This window comes from Ranitomeya imitator, chromosome 4, assembly GCF_032444005.1.
Source record: "Ranitomeya imitator isolate aRanImi1 chromosome 4, aRanImi1.pri, whole genome shotgun sequence".
NCBI classification, from domain to species: Eukaryota; Metazoa; Chordata; class Amphibia; order Anura; family Dendrobatidae; genus Ranitomeya; species Ranitomeya imitator.
Genome location: NC_091285.1, coordinates 269226385 through 269244023, shown reverse-complemented (window position 1 = coordinate 269244023; position 17639 = coordinate 269226385). Strand labels below are relative to the sequence as shown.

At 42.9% G+C, this 17639-nt stretch overlaps 1 protein-coding gene across 1 annotated transcript in view; it reads left to right on the top strand.

Moving 5' to 3' along the window:
* TBC1D15 (TBC1 domain family member 15) overlaps positions 1–17639 on the top strand; it is a 188127-nt gene that overhangs the window by 108402 nt on the left and 62086 nt on the right. Inside the window, exon 8 of the mRNA XM_069764594.1 lies at positions 17192–17320. Coding sequence (XP_069620695.1) covers positions 17192–17320 — 129 coding nt within the window. The remainder of the gene's footprint in view (positions 1–17191; positions 17321–17639) is intronic.

The window sequence follows — 17639 nt, the reverse complement described above, 5'->3', positions numbered from 1 at the left end:
TTGGTCGCTGGAGAGCGGTCTGTGTGACAGCTCTCCAGCGACCAAACAGCGACGCTGCAGCGATCCGGATCGTTGTCTGGATCGCTGCAGCGTCGTTTAGTGTGAAGGTACCTTTAGTGTGACCTTGTTGAGGAATAGCAGTGGTGCATCAGCGTCTTGCTGCTGTTTGCATATGCGATTTATATAGAGAGTTGGTATGTCACTGGAGACGACCTTTTTTGCAGGTGCCAGCGTATCAGCCTTAAATTGCTGGTAAGTTGTATGTGGTTTAATGGATTTGCCAGGAAGCAGGAGTGCTATCCCCCATCCACTAAGGGTATTAAGCCTACATGTCCACCAGCAAGACGCAGATGCGCCGCTGTTACCCCTCTACAAGGCTTTATCCAGAACTGGCAAATCCATTAAACCTGCCCCCTGACACTACAGGGACAACATCATCTTTACCATAAGAGCCAATCATAAATCCTGGATTAAGTGTGACTTTAGAGTAAGACCCGGGAGGGTCGAAACGTCACATCAGATTGAGTCGCTTGTACCTACTATTTGATCTGTCACATTTGATTGATTTCTGTTTTTCACTTGAATAAATTAGCAAGTTTCAAAAAAATCCTCTTGTTTCTAAGATATTCCACACAGGGAGTGCGGTGGATTTCAATAACAACCTGGGAAGCTGACATTTAGAGTGAGGCCAGCAGCGCTGAGGGGAAGGTATTGGCAGCACCGAAACAGAGAGGAAGAGGCAGTGGGGTGACCACAGGAAGAAGGCGCTCAACTGTTCCGCAGAGCACTGACACTCCTGAATTTCTCCGTCAAAGAGTTAGGTGTTACCCAGTCTGGGACTTTTTTTTAAAGCGGGTTCTAAGGCAAACAAAATGGCCATTTGAAACCTGAGCCATGCTAAGAGCAGCAGAGGCCCGACCAATAAGAACCTAAGCACCACCAGCATGACCAGGCACATGTCATCTAAGCACCTGACTCAGTGTGTCCAGGAACATCACCTGTGCCCTTACCAACACACTTGGATTGTACGCTTAACGACCGACACGTGGACAAGTGCTTGTGGCCAGGGACGTTGCATTGCTCTGACGGCACACTGGGTGAACATTGTGGAGGCTGGGGCCGAGTCACACCCTGGTTTGGCTCATGTGCTCCCTTTACGAAGATTGCTGGCCCTATTTCAGTCGGGGTTTCCTTCTCTTACAGCAGTTACTAACCCACCTCCTGCTCATCCTCCATCTGTGTTGTGCTATCTCTGATCACGTCGTTCACATCAGCCAGAAGCTGAAAGCTCAGTAACACAGCCTCAGCGAAGTGGCAACAGGGTCTGCTGAATCTAATTTGACTGGGAGTCAAACAGCACACTGCACCATAGTTAAAGGAATAACCGATAGATTTGTGTTTTTTGCTGCTGAACCTCCATCTGCGCATGATCGTGTGTGATAATGGGCGTAACCTGGTGGAGGCTGTGAAGCTTGGTAAGCTGACACACATGCCGTGCTTGACATGTGCTCAACTTGTTAGTTCAGCAGTTACTGAAAACCTACCCAGATTTGCCAGAACTTCTGGTGAAGGTACACCATGTCAGTGCCCATTTCCACAAGTTGGCTACAGCTGTTGCTGCTCTGGCAGTGCAGCAGCAGCACCTGCAAGTGCCAGCTCACTGACTGACTGGTGTACGACGTCACCACAAACTTTGCCTCCACGCTGCACATCCTGGCAAGGCTTTCTGAACAGCAGAGGCCAGTGGTTCAGTACCAGCTCCAACCCACCCATCAGTATTCTGGTTAGCCTTTGCACATAACTGAAGAGTGGGCATGGATGTCTGACATTTGAGTGGTTCGACTTTGGGAGTCATCACCACTCACCATCTTTGTTGAGTCGTCATAGTCAATGCAGCAGTCCTGTTTCTGTGCCTACTCAAACAGTCGCTGCTGACAATTTAACATGAAGCTTTGCATGCGGACCAGGTAGGTATGGAGGAAGACCTAGCAGAGATTCTAGCTGGCCCAGCCTCCTCTCATCTGCTTAGTGTGGTTTTGTTAACAATGAGGATGTGGACGCTGAGGGGGAGGATGAGGAGCAACAGGAGCTGATGGCTAGCACCGCAGAAGCTAGTAGCCACACAACCTTCGTCCAGTCTCTTCTACGTGGATGGGCTGGAAATGAGGAGGAAGAGAGGGAGGAGGAGATGGAGAGTTGTCATCACGGTGGAGATAGGGAAGTGTTGGCTGTATGGTGCTTGTGACATATGGCCGACTTTATGTACAGCTGCCTTTACCGTGACCCTTGCGTTGCATTCATCTTGGTCAAAAAAGAGTACTGGTTGTTCACCCTGCTAGACCCATGCTGCAAAGAAATCTTTGCATCTTTTTCCCGAGGTGAAGAGGTCTTCTAAAATGGTGCTATATCAGAAGGCCATTGTGGAAAATATGTTGGAAAAATTCCTATCAGACAACACTAGTGACAGTGGGCAAACATCCTGGCCCAACCAAGAAGTAGAGATGAGGGAGAGACACACCAGGTACCACAGAGGCAGGGGTACACTGTCAAAGGTCTGGGCCAATTTCATGACATCCTCCCAGCATCTATGCCCTCATGACTGGGTATTTTTGCCAAGGATGGAAAAGTTTTAAAAGCTGGTCAAGCAATGACTGGCCGACCAAATCGGCGTACTCACTAATTCCTCTGCGACCTTCAGCTATTGGGTTTGAAAACTGGACACCTGGCGTGCACTGTCCTGGCCTTCCGCGAGCATCTTGTTTGAGCCGATTTTGAGTACCATAGTGGGGTCATAACAGACAGACGCTTTCACCTGTCCGCAGAAAGTGCTGACAGCCTCATTCTGCTAACAATGAACAGCACCTGCTTAAGACCCAACTCTTACACACCATCAGATGATGGCAGTACGTAGTGTTTTTAATGTTCTATATTTGAATGAGGCCCGCCAGTTGTGGTCTTCTAGGGTCTAAGGATTTTTTCCTGGCTTTGCACTCTGTGCAAAGCCTTTGTGAGTTTACACTTTGTCCACAATATTTGAATGAGGCAATAAAGTTGATGCCTTCAAGGGTGTATGGATGACCCGGTTTGCATGATTTACACTTAGTGCATAGCCTTTGAGTCTAGGAGTACCAATACATGAGAATTTGAACAGAATGTTTGAGATGAGGCTTTTCTTTGTCTAATAAAAGGTGTATCAGTGTGTCTCAGTTCTTGCTTCCTTCATAAATTAAACTGAAATCTCCATTATTATTTTTTTATGGAAAAAACAATTTGGGTTTACTAAAATTTATTTATTTTTTTAAAATCCATTTAAAATTTTGCCTTGTAAACAAGTCATTTCCCATCGATTTTTAATGCTTTATTATCAGTCCTTAAAGTGGAGTAAGGGTGGTTTCACACTTGCGTTTTTGTCTGCAGCGTTTTTTGCACAAAAAACGCATGAGTTTTTTTCCCCTATATTTAACATTGAAAACGCATGCGTTTTTTGTTGTACGCGTTTGGTCGCATTTTGAAATGCATGCGTTTTTTTGCTGCATGCATTCTTTTTCAGAAATGCAACTTGTAGTATTTTTGAGAGGCTTTTTTTGACACATAAAAACGCATGCGTTTTCATGCGTTTTTTTTTGTGTCAAAAAATACATTGGAGTCAATGGAAACGCATGCGTTTTTAAGCACATGCGTTTATTTGCTTTAAAAACGCATGCGTTTTTATTTAAAAAAAAAAAAGCAGAAAACACACTGATATGCCACCCCCCACCATAAAGGTGATAAAGGGATCCTAACCCTAACCCTAAAGGGATCCTAACCCTAACCCTAAAGGGATCCTAACCCTAACCCTAAAGGGATCCTTACCCTATCCCTAACCCTATCCCTACCCCTAACCCTAAAGGGATCCTAACCCTAACCCTAAAGGGATCCTAACCCTATCCCTAACCCTAACCCTAAAGATATCCTAACCCTACCCCTAACCCTAAAGGGATCCTAACCCTACCCCTAACCCTAAGCCTAAAGGGATTCTAACCCTAACCCCTTTAGGGTTAGGATCCCTTTAGGCTTAGAGGTAGGGTTAGGGTTAGGATCCCTTTTGGCTTAGGGTTAGGGTTATGATCCCTACCCCTAACCCTACCCCTAATCCTAACCCTAACTATTTCTGTTTATAGTGGGTTTTTTACTTTATTTTGATGATTGGCAGCTGTCACACATTTCTCAGCATGCATTTAAAAAACGCAAACGCATGAAAAAACGCATGTAAACGCGTCAAAACGCTGCTTTTTTTCACCACATGCAAAAACGCATGCGTCAAAAAAACGCAGCGTTTGCACGCGTTTACATGCGTTTTGTCACCATGCGTTTTTTTTTAAAACGCATGCGTTTTGAAACGCAAGTGTGAAACCAGCCTAAAAGTGTGACACCATTGTTCTTAGCAGCAATCTGGCTGTCAGAGATGCTTCTAGGTGTCATCCCCATGCTGATCTCCTTCCATTCAGCGATTTCCCCATTCATTTGAACATTTTCACTGTCTCCCAGACCTCTTTGTAGGATCTACCGGACAAAAGCTTGAAATTCCCATTTACTCCAGTTAAGCTCGTTACTCGAAACTAATGTTCGAGTATTTGGAATTGCTCGGTTCGAGTTATAGTGCTCGCTCATCTCTAGTATACACATCACATACATAAGTCTATTCATTTATCTTTGATGTGCCACTTCTTTGTCTGCCTTTTTGGCTGCTTACATCCCCGTTCACTCTGATGTAGGTACCCATAACCCCTTTACGACCTTGGCTATATCCATACGTCCAGGTTAATAGGTACTTACCCACCTTGGACTTATGGATACGTCCAGGTGGTTTTGCACGCACAGGTGCTGTGTGCGCGCGATTGCCGCCGGGTGTCAACTGATTCTGACAGCTGACACCTGGCACTCAGTTCTAAGAGTGGTTCCCGCACTGCTCTCTGCACTTAAATGCTGCGATCCATATTGATCGCAGCGTTTAGAAGGCAGGCAGAGGGGGGAGCACACTCTACCCTCCTATTGGCACCCTCGCAACATTATCACGGGGGCCTGATTGTTGCCATGGTAACCTGATATTGTCATGACTACATTTGGGTCACCAGGCGCTAGCCATATAGTTAGATCATGTGCAGTGCATGATCTAACTAACTTGTGTCTGCAGGGCTCACAGGTTATAAACCATTGCAATGCTCCTGCATTTCAATGCTTTGTAACAGCGACCAGACTGCAAAAAGTTAAAGTTCCATAGCTGAGTGAAAAAAATGTTGTAAAAATGTTTTAAAAGAAATCGCAAAATAATAAAAAAAAAAGTTAAAATATATTGTACCAAAATAATAACAAAAGACAAAAGGACATTTTGATATTGCCATGTCCGGAACGACCCAGCCTATAAAACTGTCCCACTAGTTAATCCCCTCAGTGAACACCGTAAAAAAAAACATGGCAAACATCGATGCTTTATTATTGTATTTATTATATGCTGAGCAAAAAGTGAAATAAAACGCAACCAAAAATTTGTAACGAAAATGGTGTTGCTGAAAATGTCATCTTGTCCCGCAAGAATCAATCTGCCATATAGCTCAATCAGCTGAAAAATTAAAAAGTTGTAGCTCTCAGAGTAAAGCTATGGAAAAAGTTTTTTTTAAACCGTTTTTGTGTAGAAGCACCAAAAAATAAATGTTATAACTGTGGTATCGCTGTAATCATACTGACCCAAAGAATATAGCTGCCTTATCAATTTTACCACAGGTGGACCGGCATAAGAAAACAAAAAGAAAAATTCCTGCTTTTTGTTCTTCTGCCTGCCAAAAATCATAATAGATAGCAATCAAACATGTTATGTGCCTGAAAATGGTACCAATAAAAACGTCAACTCATGCCACAAAAACAAGCCCTCACATGACTGTCAGCAGACATATATGAAAATTATAGCTCTCTAAATATGGTGATGCGCAATAACAAGCATTATTTTTTTCGTGTGAGGGCATCCAAACATAAAAAACTATATAAATCTGTTATCGCTGTAATCACACCGACCCAAAGAATAAAGTTGTCTAATCACTTATAACTAGTGATGAGCGAATATACTCGTTACTCGAGATTTCCCGAGCATGTTCGGGGGTCCTCCGAGTATTTTTTAGTGCTCGGAGATTTCGTTTTTATTACCGCAGCTGAATGATTTACATCTGTTATTAACTCATAAAGTGACATTGGTCAGAATTGTAAAATTTGGCCTTGTCATGATTGTGAAAGCAGGCTTGAGGGGTTTAAGGGTCTTAAGACAGACTGCATTCTCCAGGATACATTTGGCTTTGCAGATGTGGCATAGTCTCCTCACATTGCACTTGTTTTATTCTGACTTCTGTCTAAGGCTGGCAGTGATAGATTCTACAGGTCCTTCTCAAAAAATTAGCATATAGTGTTAAATTTCATTATTTACCATAATGTAATGATTACAATTAAACTTTCATATATTATAGATTCATTATCCACCAACTGAAATTTGTCAGGTCTTTTATTGTTTTAATACTGATGATTTTGGCATACAACTCCTGATAACCCAAAAAACCTGTCTCAATAAATTAGCATATCAAGAAAAGGTTCTTTAAACGACCTATTACCCTAATCTTCTGAATCAACTAATTAACTCTAAACACATGCAAAAGATACCTGAGGCTTTTATAAACTCCCTGCCTGGTTCATTACTCAAAACCCCCATCATGGGTAAGACTAGCGACCTGACAGATGTCAAGAAGGCCATCATTGACACCCTCAAGCAAGAGGGTAAGACCCAGAAAGAAATTTCTCAACAAATAGGCTGTTCCCAGAGTGCTGTATCAAGGCACCTCAATGGTAAGTCTGTTGGAAGGAAACAATGTGGCAGAAAACGCTGTACAACGAGAAGAGGAGACCGGACCCTGAGGAAGATTTTGGAGAAGGGCCGATTCCAGACCTTGGGGAACCTGAGGAAGCAGTGGACTGAGTCTGGTGTGGAAACATCCAGAGCCACCGTGCACAGGCATGTGCAGGAAATGGGCTACAGGTGCCGCATTCCCCAGGTAAAGCCACTTTTGAGCTACAGAGAAGCAGCACTGGACTGTTGCTAAGTGGTCCCAAGTACTTTTTTCTGATGAAAGCAAATTTTGCATGTCATTCGGAAATCAAGGTGCCAGAGTCTGGAGGAAGACTGGGGAGAAGGAAATGCCAAAATGCCTGAAGTCCAGTGTCAAGTACCCACAGTCAGTGATGGTGTGGGGTGCCATGTCAGCTGCTGGTGTTGGTCCACTGTGTTTCATCAAGGGCAGGGTCAATGCAGCTAGCTATCAGGAGATTTTGGAGCACTTCATGCTTCCATCGGCTGAAATGCTTTATGGAGATGAAGATTTCATTTTTCAGCACGACCTGGCACCTGCTCACAGTGCCAAAACCACTGGTAAATGGTTTACTGACCATGGTATTACTGTGCTCAATTGGCCTGCCAACTCTCCTGACCTGAACCCCATAGAGAATCTGTGGGATATTGTGAAGAGAAAGTTGAGAGACGCAAGACCCAACACTCTGGATGAGCTTAAGGCCGCTATTGAAGCATCCTGGGCCTCCATAACATCTCAGCAGTGTCACATGCTGATTGCCTCCATGCCACGCCGCATTGAAGCAGTCATTTCTGCCAAAGGATTCCTGACCAAGTATTGAGTGCATAACTGAACATTATTATTTGTTGGTTTTTTTGTTTGTTATTAAAAAACACTTTTATTTGATTGGATGGGTGAAATATGCTAATTTATTGAGACAGGTTTTTTGGGTTATCAGGAGTTGTATGCCAAAATCATCAGTATTAAAACAATAAAAGACCTGACAAATTTCAGTTGGTGGATAATGAATCTATAATATATGAAAGTTTAATTGTAATCATTACATTATGGTAAATAATGAAATTTAACACTATATGCTAATTTTTTGAGAAGGACCTGTATATGATGCATCCTCAGCTATCTTCCCTGTCTCCTGGGTGTGATGGATTTCTCCTTGTCTGTTTTTAAAAGCTGCATGCAAGGTAGATGGACTGAAGCTGCATCCAATTTACTGGAGATACTACATACACCACTCAGATATTGTAAATGTGCAGTATGAATAAGTGGAGTGTTGTACTTCTGCAGCTAATCATTGTATGGACTCTTCTACAATATCACTGTTCCCTTTATATAAAAAAAAATACAGAAATTATATCTTTGTGTGCATGGGGGGAATGAAGAGGAACAAGAGTGAACGTGATTGCTGCCAGGGGGGATTTTTTTTTTTAAATGTTGATGTTATCCTCAAGTTGATGAAAGTCAGTGACAAACTTCCTGTGTCACAGGAGAACACGTTTTGGACTTGTGGTCAGACTGGGGAGCTGCTACAGAGCTGGCATGAAACAAATGACACTGCTAGAATATTGCAGTATAATTAGTGATGAGCGAATATACTCGTTACTCGAGATTTCCCGAGCACGCTCGGGTGACCTCCGAGTATTTTTTTAGTGCTCTGAGATTTAGTTTTCATCGCCGCAGCTGAATGATTTACATCTGTTTGCCAGCATACGTACATGTGGGGGTTGCCTGGTTGCTAGGGAATCCCCACATGTAATCAAGCTGGCTAAGAGATGTAAATTATTCAGCTCAGGTGAGGAAAACTAAATCTCTGAGCACTAAAAAATACTCGGTCGTCACCCGAGAGTGCTTAGGAAATCTTGAGTAACTAGTATATTTGCTCATCACTAATTATAAGTATTGGTTTTGCATACATGGACCCAGGGAGGCATGGGGAGTGAGCAGATGTGGCCCACACTGTCACTGACACTCGCAACCCTGACAGGCCGAGATGCCCCTTTCACTAGCACCAGTGAAACAGCACTTGGTCAGCCTGATAGGACTGCCACCAGTTCCTTGTTAGATATAAGCCAGTCCGTAAACAGGATTATATCGGATTAGAAACCAACCCCGGTAGCGTGGAAGGTTAAACTGAGACACAGAATTGTGGATCGAGAGAAAAAAGCAGCCCAAGGTTAAATGATATATTTAATCTACTTAAGGGCACACTAGACAATACTCTATGTACATCATGGTTATACATATATAATGGTTAGATATGCAAATAGTTGTAGTGCAAAAGATATAAGCAGATGGATCACGTCAATTAACAGTTTGATGTACGACTGTGTGTGCTGGGTCGGAGGGGGCATAGGCAGCCAGCTGGCTCCTAGTTCCTTCACAGCACATTACTCTACGTGGTCCCCACTTTCGAAGTGAACCGCAAGCATAACAGAGAGGCCACATGGCCTTACACTAGCCATTGGGTCACTCCCCTCCTGCCCGCTGGGCTGAACCTAAATCCCTTTTCCTTGCCTCTAGCAGCTAAAAACTCCAAAACCGAAGATGGGTCCTGACTCTTTAGTGGATGGTCCCAGGGAGGCGGGTTTGGTACCATCGAATCCGGCCGACCCTCTTCTATGCGTTGAGACCAAGCTTTGCTAACTGGTTCCCACATAGACCACACATAGGTCGGATCGCAACAGTTTAACCCCTCATAGGGTGCTGACAGTAGTGAGAGTGGCAAGTGTGGAGTTTGACAAAGAAAGATGGCTCTGTCTGTCAGTCCATTGGCATTTCCCTAGTGCGATCGCTAGCTTCCTATGCTTGCTATGGTAACTAAGAGGACTATCAATTGCCTCTGTGTTGGTCATAAACTTCAGCCTATCATATCTCACTCCGCTGGGGGCGTCGTCTAGTGGAGATATGTGTATGAATGTATGTATGTACACCTCCCTATTTAAATATCTAGATATATATATACCGTATAGATATTTATATTATATAATGATCTTTATAGATATATTCCATATATATCTATAGATGTAACGACCTGTCCAATGAAAGGGAATCTTTCACCCTATTTTTGGCCTATAAGCTGCGGCCAAAAATAGGTAGATAGACCCCCAATGTAACCTGAAAGGTAAGGAAAACAAGTTAGATTATACTCACCCAAGGGCGGTCCGGTCCGGGTCCTATGGGCGTCACGGTCCGGGTCCAGTGCCTCTCATCTTCATGCGATGACGTCCTCTTCCTTGCTTCCTGTTGCAGCTCCTGCGCAGGCGTACTTTATCTGCCCTGTTGAGGGCAGAGCAAAGTACTGCAGTGCGCAGGCGCCGGGAAAGGTCAAAGAGGTCCTGCGCAGTGCAATACTTTGCTCTGCGTGGCAGCTATATACTACGTGGGCAGTGTTATATACTATGTGGGCAATGTTATATACTGCGTGGGCTGTGTTACATACTGTTTGGTACGTGTCCTGTGCTATATACTATGTGGCTGCTATATGCATACATACATATTCTAGAATACCCGATGCATTAGAGTCAGGCCACCATCTAGTGTGTGTGTGTATGTGTGTATATATATATACACACACTGCGTGCAGTATTATTAGGCAAGTTGTTTTTTGGATCACATGATACTTTTTATACATGTTGTCCTACTCCAAGCTGTTCAGCCTTGAGAGCCAACTACAAATTAAGTAAATCAGGTGATGTGCATCTCTGTAATGAGGAGAGGTGTTGTCCAATGACATCAAAACCCTATGTAAGGTGTGCTTAATTATTAGGCAACTTCCTTTCCTTTGGCAAAATGGGTCAGAAGAGAGATTTGACAGGCTCTGAAAAGTCCAGATGTCTTGCAGAGGGATGCAGCAGTCTTGAAATTGCCAAACTTTTGAAGCGTGATCACCGAACAATCAAGCGTTTCATGGCAAATAGCCAACAGGGTCGCAAGAAGCGTGTTGGGCAAAAAAGGCACAAAATAACTGCCAATGAATTGAGGAAAATCAAGCGTGAAGCTGCCAAGATGTCATTTGCCACCAGTTTTGCCATATTTCAGAGCTGCAACGTTACTGAAGTAACAAAAAGCACAAGGTGTGCATACTCAGGGACATGGCCAAGGTAAGGAAGGCTGAAAAACGACCACCTTTGAACAAGAAACATAAGATAAAATGTCAAGACTGGGCAAAGAAATACCTTAAGACTGACTTTTCAAAGGTTTTATGGACTGATGAAATGAGAGTGACTCTTGATGTGCCAGAGCCTGGATCAGTAAAGGGCAGAGAGCTCTACTCCGACTCAGACGCCAGCAAGGTGGAGGTGGGGTACTGGTATGGGCTGGTATTATTATTTATTATTATAGCGCCATTTATTCTATGGCGCTTTACATGTGAGGAGGGGTATACATAAAAAAAACAGGTACAATAATGTTGTAATCTTGAACAATACAAGTCACAACTGGTACAGGAGGAGAGAGGACCCTGCCCGTGAGGGCTCACAATCTACAAGGGATGGGTGAAGATACAGTAGGTGAGGATAGAGCTGGTCGTGCAGTGGCTTGGTCGATCGGTGGTTACTGCAGGTTGTAGGCTTGCCGGAAGAGGTATGTCTTCAGGTTCCTTTTGAATGTTTCGATGGTAGGCGAGAGTCTGATATGTTGTGGTAGAGAGTTCCAGAGTAGGGGTGATGCGTGAGAGAAATCTTGTATGCGATTGTGTGAAGAGGAGAGGTAAGAGGGGAGTAGAGAAGGAGATCTTGTGAGGATCGGAGATTGCTTGCAGGAAAGTACCGGGAGGCGAGGTCACAGATGTATGGAGGGGACAGGTTCATCAAAGATGAACTTGTGGTACCTTTTCGGGTTGAGGATGGAGTGAAGCTCAACTCCCAGACCTACTGTCAGTTTCTGGAAGACTTCTTCAAGCAGTGGTACAGGAAGAAGTCGGTATCGTTCAAAAAAAACATGATTTTCATGCAGGACAATGCTCCATCAGATGCCTCCAACTACTCCACAGAGTGGCTGGACAGTAAAGGTCTCAAAGAAGAAAAAATAATGACATGGCCCCCTTGTTCACCTAATCTCAACCCCATAGAGAACCTGTGGTCCCTCATAAAATGTGAGATCTACATTGAAGGAAAACAGTACACCTCTCGGAACAGTGTCTGGGAGGCTGTGGTGGCTGCTGCACGCAATGTTGATCGTAAACAGATCAAGCAACTGAAAGATTCTATGGATGGAAGGCTGTTAGTGTCATCATAAATAAAGGTGGCTATTTTGGTCACTAATTTTTTGGGGTTTTGTTTTTGCATGTTAGAAATGTTTATTTCTAAATTTTGTGCAGTTATATTGGTTTACCTGGTGAAAATAAACAAGTGAGATGGGGATATATTTGGTTTTTTATTAAGTTGCCTAATAATTCTGCACGGTAATCGTTACCTGCACAAACAGATATCATCCTAAGATAGCCAAATCTTAAAATAACCCACTCCAACTTCCAAAAATATTAAGCTTTGATATTTACGAGTCTTTTGGGTTGATTGAGAACATAGTTGTTGATCAATAATAAAAATAATCCTCTAAAATACAACTTGCCTAATAATTCTGCACGCAGTGTGTGTGTGTGTATATATATATATATATATATATATATATATATATATATATATATATATATATATGTATATATACACATATATATATACACACTTGATGGTGGCCCGATTCTAACGCATCGGGTATTCTAGAATATGCAAGTCCACATAGTATATTGCACAACCCACGTAGTATACAGCACAGAGCCACATAGTATATAGCACAGACACATAGTATATTGCACAGCCCACGTAGTATATTGCCCAGCCACATAGTATACAGCACAGAGCCACGTAGTATACAGCACAGCCCACGTAGTATATAGCACAGACACGTAGTATATTGAATAGCCAAGTAGTGTATTGCACAGCGATGTAGTATATAGCACTGCCACAGAGTATATACTCACCTTCCGTCCGCAGCTGTCACCGCCGCATGTGCTGCGCTGTTTCCTGCAGTCGCAGCCGTTATGAATAACCGCGGCCGTCATCACTGACCGCGGCCGCAAATTTAGTCCCCGGTTTTTGGCGGCATTAGGCCCAACAGCGCCCATGGTCCCGGGCGGCTCTGCCTTCCTCATGGCCACTCCGCCCCCTTGGCAGTGCTTCTGGCCGGGCCTGTATTGGCTGGCCACGGCCGCTAATTTAGTTCCCGGTGTTTTGCCGCGGTAGGCCCAACAGTGCCCATGGTCCCGGCCGACTCCGTCCCCTTTACAGCGCTTCTGGCCGGGCCTGTACGGAGTGGGTGGAGTATGTTGGCCAGCCACGTAGTATATTGGCCAGCCACGTAGTATATTGCACAGCCACGTAGTATATTGCCCAGCCACGTAGTATATTGCCCAGTCACGTAGTATATTGCCCAGTCACGTAGTATATTGCCCAGTCACGGAGTATACAGCACAGAGCCACATAGTATATTGCCCAGTCACGTAGTATATTGCCCAGTCACGTAGTATATTGCCCAGTCACGTATTATATTGCCTAGCCACGTAGTATATTGCCCAGTCACGTAGTATATTGCACAGCGACGGAGTATACAGCACAGAGCCACGTAGTATATTGCACAGCCACGTAGTATATTGGCCAGTCACGTAGTATATTGCCCTGCCACGTAGTATATTGCACAGCGGCGGAGTATACAGCACAGAGCCACGTAGTATAGAGACTTAAAATATAAAATAAACATATACCGTACTCACCTTCCGAAGGCCCGTTGAAGTCCTACTGTACTAAATCACCGGAGCGTCCCGGGGAGTGGGAAAGGCGGCGGATGGTGAGTATAGCAGGTTTTTTGTTTTTGTTTTTTTAAAATTATTTTTAACATGACATATTTTTACTATTGATGCTGCATAGGCAGCATCAATAGTAAATAGTTGGGGACACACAGGGTTAATAGCAGCGGTAAAGGAGTGCGTTACACCGCGGCACGTTACTGCTGCCATTTACCCTGTGTGAGCGGTGACTGGAGGGGATTCTGGAGCGGGTGGCGGGCACTGACTGCAGGGGAGGGACTAATTGGACTGTGCCCGTCGCTGATTGGTCGCGGCAGCCATGACAGGCAGCTGCCGAGACCATTCAGCGACGTGGGATTTCCGGGACAGAAAGACGGAAGTACCCCTTAGACAATTATATATATATATATATATATATATATATATATATATATATATATATATATATATATATATATATATATATATATATATATACACACACACACACAGTACAGACCAAAAGTTTGGACACAACTTCTCACTTAAAGATTTTTCTGTATTTTCAAGACAATGAAAATTGTACATTCACACTGAAGGCATTATGAATTAACACGTGGAATTATATACTAAAACGAAAAAGTGTGAAGCAACTGAAATTATATCTTATATTCTAGGTTCTTCAAAGTAGCCACCTTTTGCTTTGATGACTGCTTTGCACACTCTTGGCATTCTTTTAATGAGCTTCAAGAGGTAGTCACCGGGAATGGTTTTCACTTCACAGGTGTGCTCTGTCAGGTTTAATAAGTGGGATTTCTTGCCTTAGAAATGGGGTTGGGATCATCAGTTGTGTTGTGCAGAAGTCTGGTGGATACACAGCTGATAGTTCTACTGAATAGACTGTTAGAATTTGTTTTATGGCAAGAAAAAAGCAGCTAAGTAAAGAAAAACGAGTGGCCATCATTACTTTAAGAAATGAAGGTCAGTCCGAAAAATTGAGAAAACTTTGAAAGTGTCCCAAAGTGCAGTGGCAAAAACCATCAAGCGCTACAAAGAAGCTGGCTCACATGAGGACCGCCCCAGGAAAGGAAGACCAAGAGTCACCTCTGCTTTTGAGGATATATTTATCCGAGTCACCAGCCTCAGAAGTCGCAGGTTAACAGCAGCTCAGATTAGAGATCAGGTCAATGCCACACAGTGTTCTAGCAGTAGGCACATCTCTACAACAACTGTTAAGAGGAGACTATGTGCAGCAGGCCTTCATGGTAAAATAGCTGCTAGGAAACCACTGCTAAGGACAGACAACAAGCAGAAGAGACTACTTTGGGCTAAAGAACACAAGGAATGGACATTAGACCAGTGGAAATCTGTGCTTTGGTCTGATGAGTCCAAATTTGAAATCTTTGGTTCCAACCACCGTGTCTTTGTGTGACTCTGAAAAGGTGAACGGATAGACTCTACATGCCTGGTTCCCACCGTGAAGCATGGAGGAGGAGGTGTGATGGTGTGGGGGTGCTTTGCTGTTGACACTGTTGGGGATTTATTCAAAATTGAAGGCATACTGAACCAGCATGGCTACCACAGCATCTTGCAGCGGCATGCTATTCCATCCGGTTTGCGTTTAGTTGGACCATCATTTATTTTTCGACAGGACAATGACCCGAAACACACCTCCAGGCTGTGTAAGGGCTATTTGACCAAGAAGGAGAGTGATGGGGTGCTGCGCCAGATGACCTGGCCTCCACAGTCACCAGACCTGAACCCAATCAAGATGGTTTGGGGTGAGCTGGACCGCAGAGTGAAGGCAAAAGGGCCAACAAGTGCTAAGCACCTCTGGGAACTCCTTCAAGATTGTTGGAAGACCTTTCCCATTGACTACCTCTTGAAGCTCATCAAGAGAATGCCAAGAGTGTGCAAAGCAGTCATCAAAGCAAAAGGTGGCTACTTTGAAGAACCTAGAATATAAGACATAATTTCAGTTGTTTCACACTTTTTTGCTAAGTATATAATTCCACATGTGTTAATTCATACTTCTGATGCCTTCAGTGTGAATGTACAATTTTCATAGTCATGAAAATACAGAAAAATATTTAAATGAGAAGGTGCGTCCAAGCTTTTGGTCTGTACTGTGTATGTATATGTGTATATATATATGTGTATGTATATATATATATATATATATATATATATATATATATATATATATATATATATATATATACATATATATATATATATATACATATATATATATATATATATATATATATATATATATGTATATATAATGTCATTGAGACACACACACATATATATATATTTATATTTAATGCAGAGCTAGATAGCATAGAGGCCGGTAATTCAATTGCCGCTTTTGCTATCTCCTTAGCAAACCCAACAGGATATGAGACATGGTTTACATACACAAAACAATTTCATATCCCTTATTTTTTTTTACATATTCCTCACTAATGATGTTAGTAAAGTGTGTGTGCAAAATTTGGGGGCTCTAGCTGTTAAAATAAAGGGTTAAATCACGGAGAAAACTGGCGTGGGCTCCTGCGTAATTTTCTCCGCCAGAGTGGGAAAGCCAGTGACTGAGGGCAGATATTATTAGCCTAGAGAGGGACCATGTATATTGCTCCCCCCCCCCCGGCTAAAAGCATCTACCCCCAGCCACCCCAGAAAAAGCACATCTGTAAGATGCGCCTATTCTGGTACTTAGCCTCTCTCTTCCCACTCCCCTGTAGCGGTGCGATATGGGGTAATAAAGGGTTAATGTCACCTTGCTAGTGACATTAAGCCTGGTTAATAATGGAGAGATGTCAATAAGACACCTATCCATTATTAATCCAATAGTAGTAAAGGGTTAATAATACACACACATGAAAAATAGTGTTTTAATGAAATAAAAACACACATGAGGTTGTAAAATCTTTATTGTACGCTTAATTCACCTGAAGACTCTTGTTCTGTAAAAGAAAAAAAAGAAAAAAGCAACAATATCCCATACCTCTCCGATGCTCAGTCATGTCCCACGCTGTAAATCCATCTGAAGGGGTTAAATAATTTTACAACCAGGAGCACTGCTAATGCAGCTGTTGCTCCTGCTTGTAAAAACCTGGGGAATGAATTGAATGCAGGGGAATGTAGCATCGTAGACTTGTGGTGATGCGACCCCTGCTGGCATAAACTCATGAACTCGAGCGTGAGAAAATATTCAGAAAAATTCCCATGCTACAGTTCATGTGAGTTTTTGCCAGCAGGGTGCACAGCACCGCAAGTCTACGATGCTATGTTCCCCTGTTTTCCATTCATTCAGCAGTTTTTACATTTGCTGTGGAGATTAGTGAGAAATGATGGCTAATGTTTTAATAAGTTTTTTGCAGGATTTCCAATGAAACCAAAATATTTATATTGTTAAATATAATATGTTGTATGTATGTGTGTACTGTAGCACACATTTCCACTGCCAGGTTCGGTTCTGCAGTTCTTTAATTGTTGTGTCTTTATTTTGTTACCTTTGCTATAGATTGATGTCGGTACACGGCCAGAAGTTCACAGGAGAGATCCAGTTTCAACAGCTGAATGGGACAGCCACATGGATTCAGGAGGAAGAATTTGTAATGTGGACCACTTAAAGCTCATGATTTTCAAAGGGGTACATTTATTTTTCATCTCGCTCCTTTAAAATGAATTATTTATTTCTCCTAACAGAACACAGGAGCGCGCATTCATAGACAGCGTTTGCCTTTTGAGGAGAATGACTGACAGAAGTAGGGGAAGAATCTTTATTGTATATATTGATTCCAAATGTAACACAAACTTGGAAGCAGTTTCTTTTTTCAAGGCACGAAGGTTTTATAACTGATACGAACTATGAAAGGGAAATGCTTCCCGATACAGGTTAATTTTGTGATCATTGTATGGATCAAATTTTCTTTAACTAATTGTGACAATTTCACACTGCAAGTATTTTT